We start from the raw sequence: 12,415 nt of genomic DNA, 5'->3' as shown, positions 1-12,415 counted from the left end.
ATTGGCACTATATAAATAAAATTGAATTGAATTGAAAAGTGGAAGAGAAAGGAGCCCTGCATTTCTGAAGCCCTCTAAATGTGCCACGATATTCTGGAAAATATCAGAGTTGAAGTTCTAAGCTGATGACCCTTGATTGTCAGACGAGCAGGTATGACATTTGAGACCAGTGATGGACGACAGGATGGAGGAAGTTTTCATAAAAGGAAAGGAAGAGTTGGGAGGACATAGAGAAAATAATGAGAGAACATGAGAATGCACTTGGGAGGGAATTTGATGCTGACCAGAGAATCAAAAAGGAGGAAACAAGATGTCAAAGGCTTCACAGCAGGAAAATACTGACAAACTATCTGCCACCAGAAAGAAGAAAATATAGGCAAAATAACATGAATCACTGTAGCTTCTCATGTGACACTGAACAATATAAATTCTCATCAACACAGAGACAAAAAATGGACACATTACGTTTTAAATCAGTTCACAAACTCATTTATTGCAGCGCACTTAAGTATAGACATTCAGTTCCTTTCCACAGGACGGTAAGAGATCACTTAATCTATTGTTAAACAGCAGTCTCTTCTGTACATCCTCTGACATAAGGAGGTCAAATTTACAAAGTCAGTACAGGGTGGAAAAAGACAGATTAAAAAGGGAAAGGGGGGATTGTTAAATCATAAAAATACTAAGTTAGAAATCCAATCTGCAATCCAAATGTCAATACAAAAATAAATAACTGAGAATTTCTTTTTGTTTTGGAGGAAAAACTACTGTATGTTGTTAATGTTTCGAGGTGGACGCATCTCATCCTCACCCTGATGAAGGTCAGGTTTCAATCTTTGCAGTGCAAATTTAATATTTCACAATATCATCGCTTCTGTACAAGTCATTCCCCCAAGTCTACAATAGGACCATCTACACCCATTTCATTGCAGCACTTCAACAGTTCATTGCAACACTTTGCTTATTTTCCCTGTCTGTTTCAGCATTTAGTGGAATGTCGTGTTGTAAAAAGTATTTCTTAACACAGTGTCAGCACTACTGAAGAAGCCCTTTGCGGTATAAAGCTCTAATTGCTACCAACATCATCCAAAGCTACTGTGTGAAAACCATAAAAGCAATCTTGTCCGCAAATAATATACCCAATTTATAAAAAACAAACAACTTTGTGGTTCATTCTATGCTAGAGTAAGGAATAGCCCCAGTACATGTAAGTTACAGCTCTAATTTAACATTACAATAAGACATATTAGCTGAACAAGTACAGTTCGTTACTGTTAAAAAAATGCAGATATTAAAAACACAAGTTGGACTGACTGTTCCGTCACCAAGCTGTCTTTCCCTGCAAGAGAACATGCGTCTTGTTTTAATGTGTGGGAATTGATAGTTTTTATAATCTCTCCAGAGATTGTTGCAGAGATCAGTAATACTTTTTTAGACCTGTTTTGATTGCAGGAAACCTGGAATGTTGTAGAATCAATTTTAGTGATTGATAATTAGTGATTGTCCTCAGTCCTCTCCCATTTACAAGTGTGCTTCCAACATATTTACACAGACAGAGAGCCTCACTATGAACCTGTACAGTTAAAATGAAACAAACTGGAACATTCATTAAGACGTGGATCACACAAACAGTCAAGGCATTGAGACCTCCAAAAAACAGGCAACCCTGGTTTCAGATCCCCCCCCCAAAGTAAACAATATGTACAAAAAAGACAGTTGGACTTGAGTTACTGGGGTTGTTTTTTTGTTTTTTTGAAAGTGCACAAAGGAACAATCGGGGTCTGTACACAGTCTCAAATAACTCAGACTGATCTAATCTGGGATACTTAGGACAGATTTAAGCAAAGTGGGCAAAAGGCTACGAGACAGGGAAGTAACTGCATAATTACACACACACACACACACACACACACACACACACACACACACACACACACACACACACACGCACACAAACACAGCTATGTCACCCTATGGGCAGTCAATATTATGTACAGTGATTAATCATTCTGTACACCATCTGTAAAGAAACACACCTCAACTAGTCCTAAATGATTCACTGCAGCTTACCAAGCGATTTACAGACACAGTCCCACCTGTAAGTTGCTGCTCGGAAAACCCATGAAAAGCATAATATGGTTGTAAAAAAAGCAGACAATGGGCATCTTCCAAGACGAGGGGAAAAAGAAGTACCATGTTCGGGCGATTGGAGGTGTTTAAATACAAAATCATTTTCCGCTCACACCCCGGCCCGCCGCCTATCCTTCCCTCCTGCCGTCGCACTTGGCCAGTCAGATTTTTCATCTTTGCTGCAGGTGTTGGTGGTCAGATGAAGGGGGTTCCAAAGCATTTAAGGCACCACTGGACGCTGGGGCTGGGCGGTCGATCCATGCGGTGCAAAGACTTGAGCTGCTCAGCGCTCAGTTCGTCGTAAGCCAGGCGGTACTCCCTGTCGAAGGCCTCTGCAGATATACAGTAAAGGGTCATCAGATTGACATGATACAATTAAGGAAACTTTCAGTCTTTTTCACAAATTTCAGACTGTAAATATGTCATGGTGTGTAATGGGTTGATTTCACTTTCACACAGTCAGTCACTCACCTACGTCGATGTTCTCCTTCCCCAAGGCCACCAGTGAGAGGAACAATATTTCTCTATAGATACTCCTGAGAGAAATACAGGACACAGAAATGAGACAGAAGAGGTGTTTTCATTAACATCACAAGAATAGAAATGGTCAAATGCTTTGCGGCAAAATCTTGAACCAATAAAAAGAAGTAAAAAGTGCTTCAAGAAGAGCTACATCGGACACATCTCTGAGAAAGACAAAGGCTGACCTCTGCCGTTTGACACCCTCTGGGCGCCGTTTGATCTCTCGGATCAACAGGTTGATTGGCCCGTAGACGTCATTGGTCTGGATGTTGCGAACAATTGTGTTGAGGAGGGTACGAATCTCCTGGTGGTCTGTCGGAGCCAACGTCCCCTTCTTCTCCACTAAAGAAAACAACACATGCGCCATCAGAAAGACTTGTATACTATCCTTCTTAGTAAGTAACCTCAAGTCTGACCTCTTCTGGTTGACAGTGACATTGCATCCAAAGTAAAATAACTACATAACTACTAATCTTTTCCACAATTTCAGCTCATGTTAAATCCATAACAGCAGCATACATATATTATTTTTTATGGTGTTTAGGGATGTCAACCACTACAATAATGGCTAATACAGGAAGGTGGACACTATGTGTGACACCTGTGTACACTCACACAAGGTCCTCCAGAGCAGGTAGAGGGGATCTCCATGTTCTTGGTGCAGGTTGATGTTGTCCCACAGGAGCTGGACGTATACCTGCTTAGTGTCCTGGGACAGTGACGTCAGGGGCAGCTGCAAAGACCAACAGGGAAAGATGAAGAACAGCCATAACAAAAGAGACAGAAAGAATAATGACAGACGACATGTTAAGTCTCTGACCTGTACTCCGTTGTTGCAGTGTTCAGAGGTGAGGATGAGACCAGGTAGGTGAGTGGGCAGGTCCAGGCGACGGAAATACCACACCAGGTTCCAGAAGATGATGGGGTGCTGGCTGAGGAACTTGTGGGTGTAGATCACCTGGTTGGACATGACAGAGAAGTTGGACTTACCAAGGAGCAAAAATCTCAGGATCTTGTGTCATATGTGTGGCAGATATTTGTTGTAGAGCAGACTGCGAGATTATGTGAGTACTATACCTGATCTCCCTCATTCTCCAACAGGGTCTCCAGCTCCTTGCGCAGCACCAAGGGGCTGAGGTACGGTACGGACACAGGCTTGGGGTTTGGCCGTTTAGTCCCCATGCCATCCTGACAAACACACACACACCAATCATTTTTACTGCACTGCTGCTACAGTGGTTTCTGCAATACTGAAGCACAACGGGGTTTGTTTTTTGACAGTAAGGGGCACTGACCGACATCTCTTGCAGACTGCAGGGCAGGCTGGTGGTGGAGACGCCGTGTCCGGGTCTCTGGGAGTAGTCCAGGCTCTGCAGCGGGCCACCGACACTGTTGCTGCGCGTCAGTGATGTCCCAGTGCATCTCTGCTGCTGGTGCTCCAGGAGACCCAGGGGGTCCGACTGCACCGGCTCTGGAATCAGACTAGAAACACAACAGGCAATAGAGGAGGCGCTACAAGAAACTGGGCAAGTACTTAGCTTCTTGGGGTCTGATTTCACATCTCAAACCGTAACTCGAGGTGCTTTAGGTGTTTCACATGAAGTTGTTTGGTGTATACCTCTTCTGTGTTCCAGGCTGATCATCAGGAGTTTCCCTAGGTTCCTCTTCAGGGAAAGTGATAAGGTCTGGTGTCTTAATGTCAGCCGAGCTGCTGGCTGAGGGCTGGGCGCTGGTGCTGTGGATACTGTCTCCTGAGGCACTGGGATTCATGTAGAACCTGAAAGTGAAAATCACAGAATAGTCAGTTTGCATTTGTTAGGAACAATTTTTTTTCAGCTTGCATTGCAAGAAGAAGTTTGTATGTTATTTTCTCAGTTTTATAATTCATCTTAAATTACTTTAAGGACACGTGAAAAGCGACAACTCATCGTATACTTCATTCTAAGACAACAAATTCCTACCCGGGCATTGTGCGCAAGTCGTGAAACTCCACGTGCAATAAGGGAAGAAAGGCTGTGCGACAGAAAGGACAGTTGGTATTCAGGTTGGAGTCATCAGCTGTCCAGCCCGCCATTATCTCCTCGTCATACACCAGGGCTTCACAAGAGCGGCACTGGGAGCAACTGGACATCAGCACCTGGCAGCAGGGAAATATGTCCAACTAGTTAGGAGTTATTCCAGTGTACAGAGGGTGTGTGTGTGTGTGTGTGTGTACAGGTATGTCTGACCTCCAGTGCACAGTTCTGGTAAATGCTCGAGGAGGAAGCGTGAAGTGAGGAGCCCTGCTCCGAGTCTGGACCCCTGCCCACTCGTCCCGGAGTAGGATCTGCAGATAAAGACAAAAAAAAAAAAAAAAAAAAAAAAACTTTGAATACTCATGTCACAGGCCCTTCTTTTCCACTTCCCTCATATATTTGCATTTACAGAATGAGCGCTTACGTGTCTGGTGGGTCCCTCGGCCTGTGTCACTGCTGCAACTGCTGCTGCCCAGGCTGGTGCAGCTCTGGTTGAGACCGTTGGCCACCAACCCTGGGATGGCTCCTTTCTCAGGACTCCCATCTACTTCATGTGCAGCCAGCATGTGTTCATCCAGACTTGACGGGAAGCCGCCGCCACCCTGAGCTTGTTCATCCTGCAGAGTAAAGTTAGGTGGGATTCACAGGATTGCTCCAAATGATCAGCTCTTGGTGACTGACACCATTCTGGTCAGAATTAATCAGCTAATGAAGCTAATGCAATAAAATGAAAAAAAAAAAAAAAAAAAAAAAAAAAAAAAGTTTAAAATATGAGGAATGATCCTTTAATGACACTCACCTCGTCATCTGAGTAGGAGTAAGCTGAAGCAACTGCCCCCCACACTTTGCTGGCCACATTTGCAGCCTGTTTCATGCCCGACTTAAGCACGTCAATTTTAGGTCCCGACAAGAGGGTGTCCATCTTGATGCCTGAAATGGAGTTAATGACCGAGCCCAAAGACCCTCCCTGGGAGGACTTGACCAGCGCAGTCAGTGAGGACGATCTAGGACCCGGGCTACCCATAGCGCTGGCGGGGGTCTTTGTTTTTACTGCAAAAGTCTTGGAGCGACTAACAGTGGCGGGGCTGCGTTTGGGTGTATCGCCTGGGGAGCCAGTTGGAGTTTTGACTTGAGGCACGGGGAGGCTGGACCTGCGCTCCATTGACAGTTTGGGCTGTGGGGCGTCAGTGGAGTCTCCCTGGGCCTGCTGGAGCTCCATGCTGGAGGACTTCACACCCAGGGGGCTTCTCAGGCTCATGTACATTTCGATCTCCTCGGCCAGGTTGCGGGACACCACAGCAGGCATGGAGCGCGGTGGCTCCTGGCTGGTGACAGAGGCCGACTCTTCGCTCTCGGTCACCAGGATGGAAAGTGGGTCAGCACCCGCCTGCACGTCCGCCCTCTCCAGGGACGCTCCTCGCAGCCCAGAGTCCTCCTCAAGTGTTTCAGTGTGCTTCCTCTCTCGTTTCTCCAGTTTTTCCTCAGTGCCCTTTGCCTCGTCTCCCTCCCCTTCTTCTGGTGCCCCTGGCCCCTCTTCCTCTGGCAGCTTCCCCAGTGTCAACCCCTGATCATCTTCAGGCTCTTCCTCCAGGTCTTTAAAAAGTGCTTTGGGCACACTATTAGGGGTTGAACTTTGGCCCGCACAGAGCGCCGCAGCCAGGATGCGGGCATCGGCACCCATCTGACTGGCCATGTGGTTCACGCCTTTCTCAAGGAGCATCCCAGCGCGGGTTTCAGCGCTGAAGCTACAGCTGCGTTCAGCAAAGGATTTCTGCCGCTGCTGTTGAGGCTGGTTAGATACATCCCCTGATGGCAGCGAGGCATCATCATCAGGGAGAGACACGTTATCATTTGTGCTGTGTCTCCTGAATAGCTTCCCTGTACCTGCAGAATGTGTACAGATATAATGAGAGTTGTCCATTTTCATTTGGGGTTGCAACAATTAAGCTTATAGTAAAAGCAAAATAATCTATCCATCATGAAATGTCGTAGAACTGACAAAATTGCCACCCAATTTCTGATGGCACCATTCAAAGTAATTTCTTAGTTAAACTTAAAGGCCTCATCTTTCTCCTCACCTGTTTCCCTGCCACCATCAAAGCTCCCTGTGGACAGCTTCACAATACTGGGGACAGGCGAGGACACATCAACAGGACTGGGGGGCTCTGCTACCGCTACAGCACTGTCCACCGAGCCCGCAATGTCACCTCCTGGTTATAAAAGTACATAGTCAACATCAATATACAAGGAGGAAATGGGGTTTCTGTTGCACACATGACCTTTAAATGCAGAACTAGAACTGGATATGACTGTTTGCTACATGCAGCATATGGAATGGAAGTAGCTTTTCTTACCATTGTGCTGTTCTTTGGAATTGTTTCTCTCTTCAGCGGAAAGGACAGCTGTATGTGAAGGCTCTGCCAGCTCCTTATGTAACTCATCCTTGGAGCCATAGCCTTGATCAGACTGCCTTCCTGTGGATCACAAAAATCACACAAACCACACTGTACTCACAAATATAATTTGAATTATAATAATATAATATTTTTTTTCTCTTTCTTTCTTTCATAGTTTTTTAAAATTTTTCTTTTAGATACAGTAACATTATACTCACCTACTTCATTGCTAAGATATGGGAATGCAGTGACTTTGCCAGGCAGATAGGTTTAGATAATTGGGTTAAACTGGATTTGTTTACAGCATATTAAACTCTGTAAAACTGCTGTTAAGTTGTGGCCACTGGCGTCGCAGCATCTCCAGATCTCAGCAATGATCAGAGCCTCAAAAAACATACAAGCAATGTCAATTCTGACCCTCAGGTTTTAAAGCTTTACACCTGCAAACCTAGTAACTTTAGGGCATCAGTACCTGTACTACAGTGGTTGTCTGCTGTGTCTTCCATGCTGTGGCTGTGGGCAAATGGGTTGTGTTCCTCACCTACTGATGCAGCTAAAGACAGAAGAACAAGAAAAAAGTGGGTGAGAAACAAGGAAACAGAATGAGAGGAAAGTGTCTCCCATTATGCAGCACTGTCATACAGCTTTATATTCCATTCCCACCTGCTGTACTAAGTGTGGACCCCTTCTTGGAAGATGTTCGGTGTAGAGCATGCTTGAATTGGGCCACTCCACGAAGCACATTACGAAGCTTGGTCCACATAAACAGGCCACTACGGTTTCTGCTCGGCCACGGGCTCTCTAAGACGGCCTGCAGAGGGAACAGACTGAAGGGTGAGGACATGCGTGGGTAGTGTAGAGCTACAGCAGAGATGTGTTTTAGCAGTGTAAAAGGCTATATACGCGACCTTGTTGTAATATCCATATGTGATGGCGTTGGGATGAACTCCAGCTTTCTTCATCTCAACCAGGACTCGCACAGCCATAACAGGAAGACCCCACACACCACAGAGCTGCATCACCACTCTGTAACACACCTGAAAGCCACAGAGATAAAAACATGAAACATTAGTTAATAAAAGTATCGCACCATGAGACAAAGAAGTCTAGACATGCAGAAATATGAAAAACTTTAGTAAAAGGATATAAATATATTAGTAAAAATCTAAAATCCCTCTTAATACATGATGTGACCATACCTCATCCAGCACCTCCACCTCAGTGGTCCTCATCTTCAGGAGGACGTTGTACGCCTGCTGCATGGCACGACTTTTAGACTTTGCCAGTCGCACGGCTGCTGGCAGGCAGATGAACCACAGGCTGTAGCAGTGACTGAACAGACACCGGGCCCACAGCGGAGGGTTGGAGTAGAACCGCTTAGCCATTTTGTATGCTAGCTTGATCTCCTGTTGGATCATGGCAGACATTTAAAGCATTCATTTAATATGAATGGATTAAGAGTTGATGAGGATGGAGGATAAGGTGTGTTCCAGTAGCAGGGTATTGCTGCTACTTCTGCGAGTGCGACTGTGTATGTACACACCTGCTTCGTCCTCTTAGCCAGTAGTGCAGGGCTGCTGGACAGACTGGCCCCTGCCGCTCTGCTGCTAAGTGCTGGCCGTAACTCCCTAGGACGGTCAAACAGCTCCATCTGCAGCCAGGGGAAACTTTTATAGCTGGAGGATGAGAAACAGGATTGTTGCAAGGTCACGCCAGACTTTTTCTGTTTTTTTTAAATCAATCCTTTTCTATCTAATAATGTTTTAATAAACTACAGTTAAAAGGCTTACGTGTATTTGGGGGCAGGTTCAGTTCCATCGTCAGCTGAAGGTTCAGGGGGCATGACAAAGACTGTGTGCTCGCTCTTCTGGGACTCGTCCAGCTCCAGCAGTCTCGCGTCCTCAGATGACTCTCCTTCAACCTGCAGTGAGGATCACATCCAGAGCCTTAGTGATACTGACAACTACGACTTGAGTTTGACAAAAAGCACACTCTGCAGGCCATTTCCTGTCTGATGGCAGAAAGTAAACAACTTCAAGCATATTACAATCTATTATGCTTTTCCAATTAGAGAGTAAAACATTTGATTGTGATTAAGATTTAAGGACAGAAGAAAAGCAGGAAATGTTCATGCCCCTTGGTGAAAACATTTATCAAAGGGAGAAAAAGGTTAATTTATTTACCTTTTAATGTTAGTCACAAACATAAAAAAAAACAAAAAAAAAACAGGTGCAGGGAAATCTGATTACAGCGTAAGTGATTACCTTGGTGCCCTTGTCGGTGATTTTATCAGAGGGAAAAAGCTGCAAGAAGAGGAAGGAGAGCAAAGGGAACAGAATGAATCAGAGGAAATATTGGCTTCCTTACTTTCCCAGCGGACCAATGTTATTTTGCCAATGAAACAACATAAAACAAAGGTTCGTTCGTGGAAAGAAACAGCATAAAACCAGTGTGCGGCGTGTACATATCTGAGACGCTGGGTTAGTAATCACCTTCTCCACGCAGTCGTCAAAAAAGGCCAGGCCAGTGTCCTTGTCACTGACAAAGGTGCACTCCTCAATGAAGCGGATGAATATCTGGGTCTTGGTGAGCTGGGAGTAGAACTTCTGGTGGGCGCGGTCTCTGCTTTTGAGAAACCCTGCAGGAAGGCAAGGAGAGACTGTGGTATCACCGAAGTGTAACCGAAATCCACATTTCAAAATTCCTCAGTCATAAATCAGGTTTCAATGTATTCTTTATCCCACTTCAAAAACTAATGTGGAGAATAGTGGTACAATAAGCTGTGTTACAAACCTTTTCCTTCACTCTATCTGTATCTAAATTGATCTGTAAAAGTGAAGCTAAATGGAGGTGAGAACCAATTTCCCAGCAACAGGCATTAGTGAAGTCTTATTATAGCTGATGAGAAAGGTGATTGATTTCTAAAAACACTTAGGTAGAGTGATAGTTGTGATGCTCCTTGAAATAGAAATGCCAATAAAATTAAACATTAGGTGAAGCTATCTAAATTAAGGCAGTAAATTATGCATAGGTTACAAAGCCAGGAAGCTATCAACAAATCCAGGTTCCATTGTATTAGGCTGTACATAAGCAAAACTATAACCCACATTTCGATTTCTGTGGTTTTACACATCACCCTCATGACTTTCATTACCACGAAACAACTGAATTTTTCCCAGGTTTCTACACATTTGAAAAGCGAGCTGTCAATCACTTGTTTACCTTGCAGGTCATAGAGGGAGTCTGCGGCCGTGGCCTTTTTGGAGGGCGCCTGTGTGATGGGTTTGAGGTAGGAGCGGTAGCCCTTCAGGATGGACGCCATGAAACGAAGGAAGGCCTCCTGGATTTCCATCTCCAGGGCCGTCTTCTTCTTGTGCCAGGTGAAGTCCGCCTCGATGGGGGTCATGTCCACTGCTGAGCCTTCCTCGCCTGTTTGACGTACTGAAACTAAAACACACAACGAATTTCGAGGTCAATTTGAACAATTTAAATACAATCTGATGGTGTTTTTTTTGGCATTACATTGAAAATGATGCACATTAATAAACTACTTATAACTATGGAGCCCCAAAACTGACAAAATGTAGTAAAAAGTTAAAAAGTCAAAAATTGAACTTTAATAACTAAATGATTAAAATTGAGTGTATAAAGAAATACAAAACGTTATACCTTTCCTTTAATCAATCAGTTGGTTAAAACTTTATTTATCTTTCACTAGCTCATTTGATTTGATGTTTTTAACATTTTCCTATATTTTTGGTCTTGGCGCACATTCCTTTATGTATTTCCTATTTTCCCCACGCAACATTTTCTTTCCCTCACCATGTAATGAAAACAAGAGACAAACTCTTTAAGATGAAGATTTGTTAAGTTATGAAAATACAAGCAAGACGTGTGTGAACTTCCACATATCATTAGCTTGCTAACTTAGTTAGCATTAGCTTGCTGGCTGAAATGCTTCAGCTACTGTTACTGACGTTTATGAAGTGATGCTGCAGAAGTATGCAGTACTTGAGTGTATGAGTGTAAGTTAGTTCATCAACTGAATGGTGGAAAAGGAAAACAATGAGAAGCTTTTATGCTTTTTTTTTTAAACCAACTGACTAAAGGTTAAAGGAAAAGTATACAGCTTTATATTTAACATAAATCTCTTATATATAAAAACTTTCTAAAAATGTGCTTTTATCTTTCAACTAGCTTAACTTTACCTGATGATGCTCTTATGTTTTATTCTTTTTGTATTTTAATATTCTGTTCTAAAGTTTTAAGCACTTTATAAACTTTTGTTTGTAGGCTGTGATAAAGATTCAGCTCGATGGTAATTTTTGACACCATAGTTGAGGTTTTGCTACAAGAGGAGGTGAATACCAGTGGCCAGCTGGTGGTACAAGTTGCTCAGTGAGTTAACGAGACTCTTGCATGGCTTCTTTGGGAGGTTCTTCCAGTTGCTGTGTCTTTTTTCATCAGACCTGTAACACACAATACCACAAAGGCAGTTAGCTGGATGTAACAGGAGAGCTGCGCAAAAATAATCTGCTATGTGCTCTTGGTTTAACAAACGTGTTGCTGCAGTATTTGAGACAGTAGTTCAACACCATGAGAGCTGTATATACAGTACAAAGCAGACATGGGTTTAGTGTCAAAGCACAGCATACAGGTAAATAGTGTTGGTGTCCAGATCCACACAGACAACATCTGGCGGGGGGTCGTAAAGGTCGAAGTAGCGGGAGTCCACACCCACTATAAATGGACAAGGAGCGTTGAGGACGCCTGCTAGAGAGAGCGGGCACAGGGGGATGTAAGGACACTGCCACTGGAAGGGGAAAATCATCTGAGGAGAGACAAAAGACAGAAGCATGATTACTACAACTGGGCTTACAATAATAAAGTTTTACATGAGAATGTCTACATCGGCACTTGGTTATATTTATTTAAAAAAAAGGGCAGAGAATGGGTGATAGTAATGAGTTTAATGTGATTTTTATTTTATGTTTTTCATGTAACGTCTGTTTTAATATTTAAATCTCATCTTTTACTACTATGGACCATGAGCCAAAATTAAGTAAACTGAATTGAACTGAAAATTTTTGCCAGATTAAAAAGCAGCAGATCTTCAATCTTGCCGGTAATACTACATAGGTAATATGGCTTGTATGGTAGAGCATACTCACAGCCACCACAGCCTCGGCCACTCCGGTGAGTACAGCGGGCCGGAGTGAGTGCAGCAGAATCTTGCTCTCCAGCAGGACAAAGTGCAGCAGCGTGGCGCAGTTCTCAGAGCCCAGATTCATCAGCAGCGTGCCGTAGTCTGCCCCGCTGACAGGGGAGGGAGAGCACAGAGGAGATGAGTGA

General features: G+C 44.0%; 1 protein-coding gene across 2 annotated transcripts in view; it reads right to left on the bottom strand.

The window, feature by feature from the left end:
• Positions 1-473: 473 nt before the first annotated feature.
• Positions 474-12,415, bottom strand: part of dennd4c (DENN/MADD domain containing 4C) — a 31,935-nt gene continuing 19,993 nt past the window's right edge. The window contains exons 9-34 of one of the 2 annotated variants that reach the window (XM_044183718.1): positions 12,235-12,379; positions 11,719-11,894; positions 11,432-11,532; positions 10,286-10,510; positions 9,556-9,701; positions 9,328-9,366; positions 8,854-8,984; positions 8,607-8,739; positions 8,263-8,469; positions 7,972-8,100; positions 7,727-7,874; positions 7,536-7,616; positions 7,022-7,141; positions 6,746-6,877; positions 5,467-6,551; positions 5,092-5,284; positions 4,881-4,978; positions 4,614-4,789; positions 4,271-4,429; positions 3,948-4,134; positions 3,730-3,840; positions 3,473-3,610; positions 3,268-3,385; positions 2,838-2,994; positions 2,602-2,666; positions 474-2,462 (exon numbers count right to left, since the gene is read on the bottom strand). In XM_044183718.1, the coding sequence (XP_044039653.1) occupies positions 2,326-2,462; positions 2,602-2,666; positions 2,838-2,994; positions 3,268-3,385; positions 3,473-3,610; positions 3,730-3,840; positions 3,948-4,134; positions 4,271-4,429; positions 4,614-4,789; positions 4,881-4,978; positions 5,092-5,284; positions 5,467-6,551; positions 6,746-6,877; positions 7,022-7,141; positions 7,536-7,616; positions 7,727-7,874; positions 7,972-8,100; positions 8,263-8,469; positions 8,607-8,739; positions 8,854-8,984; positions 9,328-9,366; positions 9,556-9,701; positions 10,286-10,510; positions 11,432-11,532; positions 11,719-11,894; positions 12,235-12,379 (4,537 nt within the window). In that variant the 3' untranslated portion in view covers positions 474-2,325. The remainder of the gene's footprint in view (positions 2,463-2,601; positions 2,667-2,837; positions 2,995-3,267; positions 3,386-3,472; positions 3,611-3,729; positions 3,841-3,947; positions 4,135-4,270; positions 4,430-4,613; positions 4,790-4,880; positions 4,979-5,091; positions 5,285-5,466; positions 6,552-6,745; positions 6,878-7,021; positions 7,142-7,535; positions 7,617-7,726; positions 7,875-7,971; positions 8,101-8,262; positions 8,470-8,606; positions 8,740-8,853; positions 8,985-9,327; positions 9,367-9,555; positions 9,702-10,285; positions 10,511-11,431; positions 11,533-11,718; positions 11,895-12,234; positions 12,380-12,415) is intronic. The other variant, XM_044183719.1, reaches the window with a different exon arrangement.

This window comes from Siniperca chuatsi, linkage group LG22, assembly GCF_020085105.1.
Source record: "Siniperca chuatsi isolate FFG_IHB_CAS linkage group LG22, ASM2008510v1, whole genome shotgun sequence".
NCBI lineage: Eukaryota > Metazoa > Chordata > Actinopteri > Centrarchiformes > Sinipercidae > Siniperca > Siniperca chuatsi.
Note: the sequence above shows the minus strand (reverse complement) of the source record. Positions and strands in the feature narration are given on the sequence as shown.